Source organism: Quercus robur, chromosome 1 (genome assembly GCF_932294415.1).
Source record: "Quercus robur chromosome 1, dhQueRobu3.1, whole genome shotgun sequence".
In the NCBI taxonomy this organism is placed as follows: domain Eukaryota; kingdom Viridiplantae; phylum Streptophyta; class Magnoliopsida; order Fagales; family Fagaceae; genus Quercus; species Quercus robur.
Genome location: NC_065534.1, coordinates 19,343,812 through 19,345,505, shown reverse-complemented (window position 1 = coordinate 19,345,505; position 1,694 = coordinate 19,343,812). Strand labels below are relative to the sequence as shown.

The 1,694-nt window shown below is 34.0% G+C and overlaps 1 protein-coding gene across 1 annotated transcript; it reads left to right on the top strand.

Moving 5' to 3' along the window:
• Positions 1–328: 328 nt before the first annotated feature.
• Positions 329–1,374, top strand: LOC126724272 (germin-like protein subfamily 1 member 7). Its single transcript, XM_050428823.1, has 2 exons — positions 329–504; positions 753–1,374. The coding sequence occupies exons 1-2, from the start codon at positions 378–380 to the stop codon at positions 1,283–1,285; spliced, it is 660 nt and encodes a 219-aa protein (XP_050284780.1). The 5' UTR covers positions 329–377; the 3' UTR covers positions 1,286–1,374.
• Positions 1,375–1,694: the final 320 nt, after the last annotated feature.

Here is a 1,694-nt window from a genome sequence, read left to right as displayed (position 1 = left end):
AATTTCATTTTTAAATATACCATCAACATATATAACGCGCATTATTGGGTTGGCCAAAAAACAGTATGAAAACTACACAATAGCATTGAAGTGGTCAGGTTTCATTGGTTTTTCAATACGTGCAGACATGGTTAAAGAATGGTTCACTTCATAAATTAAAAATTGATAAAGGTTTAAGAAGTACCAAGCAAGAATGGTTCACCCCATAAACTAAAAAATGATATAAATTCAAATAATTTATATGCCCCTTTTTTTGTGAAAAACATGGACCGGTTCACTGACTTCTCTCTATAAATAGACATTTCCACATATGCTAAATTCTCATCCCTCATCCAAGCAAAGAATACTCAGAAGATAGAGATAACAAAACCTCAAAAATGATTAAAGGTGTTACTTACCTTATAACTGTGGCCCTTTTGGTTTTGGCATCCTCTCTTGTTTCTGCCTATGACCCTAGTCCTCTGCAAGACTTTTGTGTCGCAATCAACAACACCAATTCTGCTGGTATGTACATACTCTCATTATTATTTGTAGTAGTAGTAATTTTCATCAAGTTCATTTGAAATCATTAGAAGTTTTACACATTAATGAAATTATGCCTTCAATTAAAAAAAGAAAAATAATGAAAACATGCCTTATAGTTGTATCATCATCTACGTCAGTTTTTTTTTTTTACGTTATTGTCCATTGTTACAGAAGTTTCTTATTTATTTATTTATTTTTTTCTGACAATGAAAAACTTTTCTGTGTAGTATTTGTGAACGGAAAATTTTGTAAGGATCCAGCAACTGTCACAGCCGATGATTTTTTCTTCTCCGGACTCAATATTCCTGCAAACACTGCAAATAAAGTTGGCTTCAATGTCACTCTTGTGAATGTCGATATGCTACCAGGTTTGAACACTCTAGGCATATCTTTGGCCCGTCTTGACTTTGCACCATATGGCTTGGTTCCTCCACACACTCACCCTCGTGCCTCTGAGATTCTAGTAGTTGCAGAGGGTACTCTCTTAGTTGGATTTGTCACATCCAACCCAAACAAACTCTTCACCAAAGTTTTAAACAAGGGAGACGTCTTTACATTCCCAATTGGTCTCATTCACTTCCAATTCAACATAGGGCAGACCAATGCTGTTGCTTTTGCTGGTCTCAATAGCCAAAATCCCGGGGTGATCACCATTGCAAACGCAGTCTTTGGATCTAATCCTCCCATCAATTCAGATGTTCTCATCAAAGCCTTCCAAGTTGACAAGAATGTAGTTGATTATCTTCAGAAACAATTCTAGTCAAACCACAATTTGGAAAAATAAATGTAATAGGAATGATGAACAACTAGAAAGCAGAGTTTGAATAAAGTTTTCCTTGATTTTTTATATGTAATGCCATAAAAATAATTATAATCAAATAAAATTGCCTTATGATTCTTTTATGTGCCATGGTGTCCAAGCAAATGTAGAGCAATTAGTGCATTACTAAACAGACAAAAATTGTATTAAAGATAGAATTTTTATTTCAATTTTACAACATGACCCAAATTGAGGGCTCAGTAGCACTTACCTATGTTGAAGAACATTCCTACAGGTAATTAGGGAAAGAAGTAATACTTTTTATTTGTGAAATTCGACGGTTATATCTTATACCATCTACATTAGATTTTTTTTTTTTCCCTACATGACATCCTATTGTCCGTTGTTA

Excerpts from the sequence above, each read along its gene's own strand:
- LOC126724272 (XM_050428823.1), top strand. The coding sequence starts at position 378 with ATGATTAAAGGTGTTACTTACCTTATAACTGTGGCCCTTTTGGTTTTG. Across the intron at positions 505-752 it reads CAACAACACCAATTCTGCTG|TATTTGTGAACGGAAAATTT; the intron begins GTATGTACATAC and ends TTTTCTGTGTAG.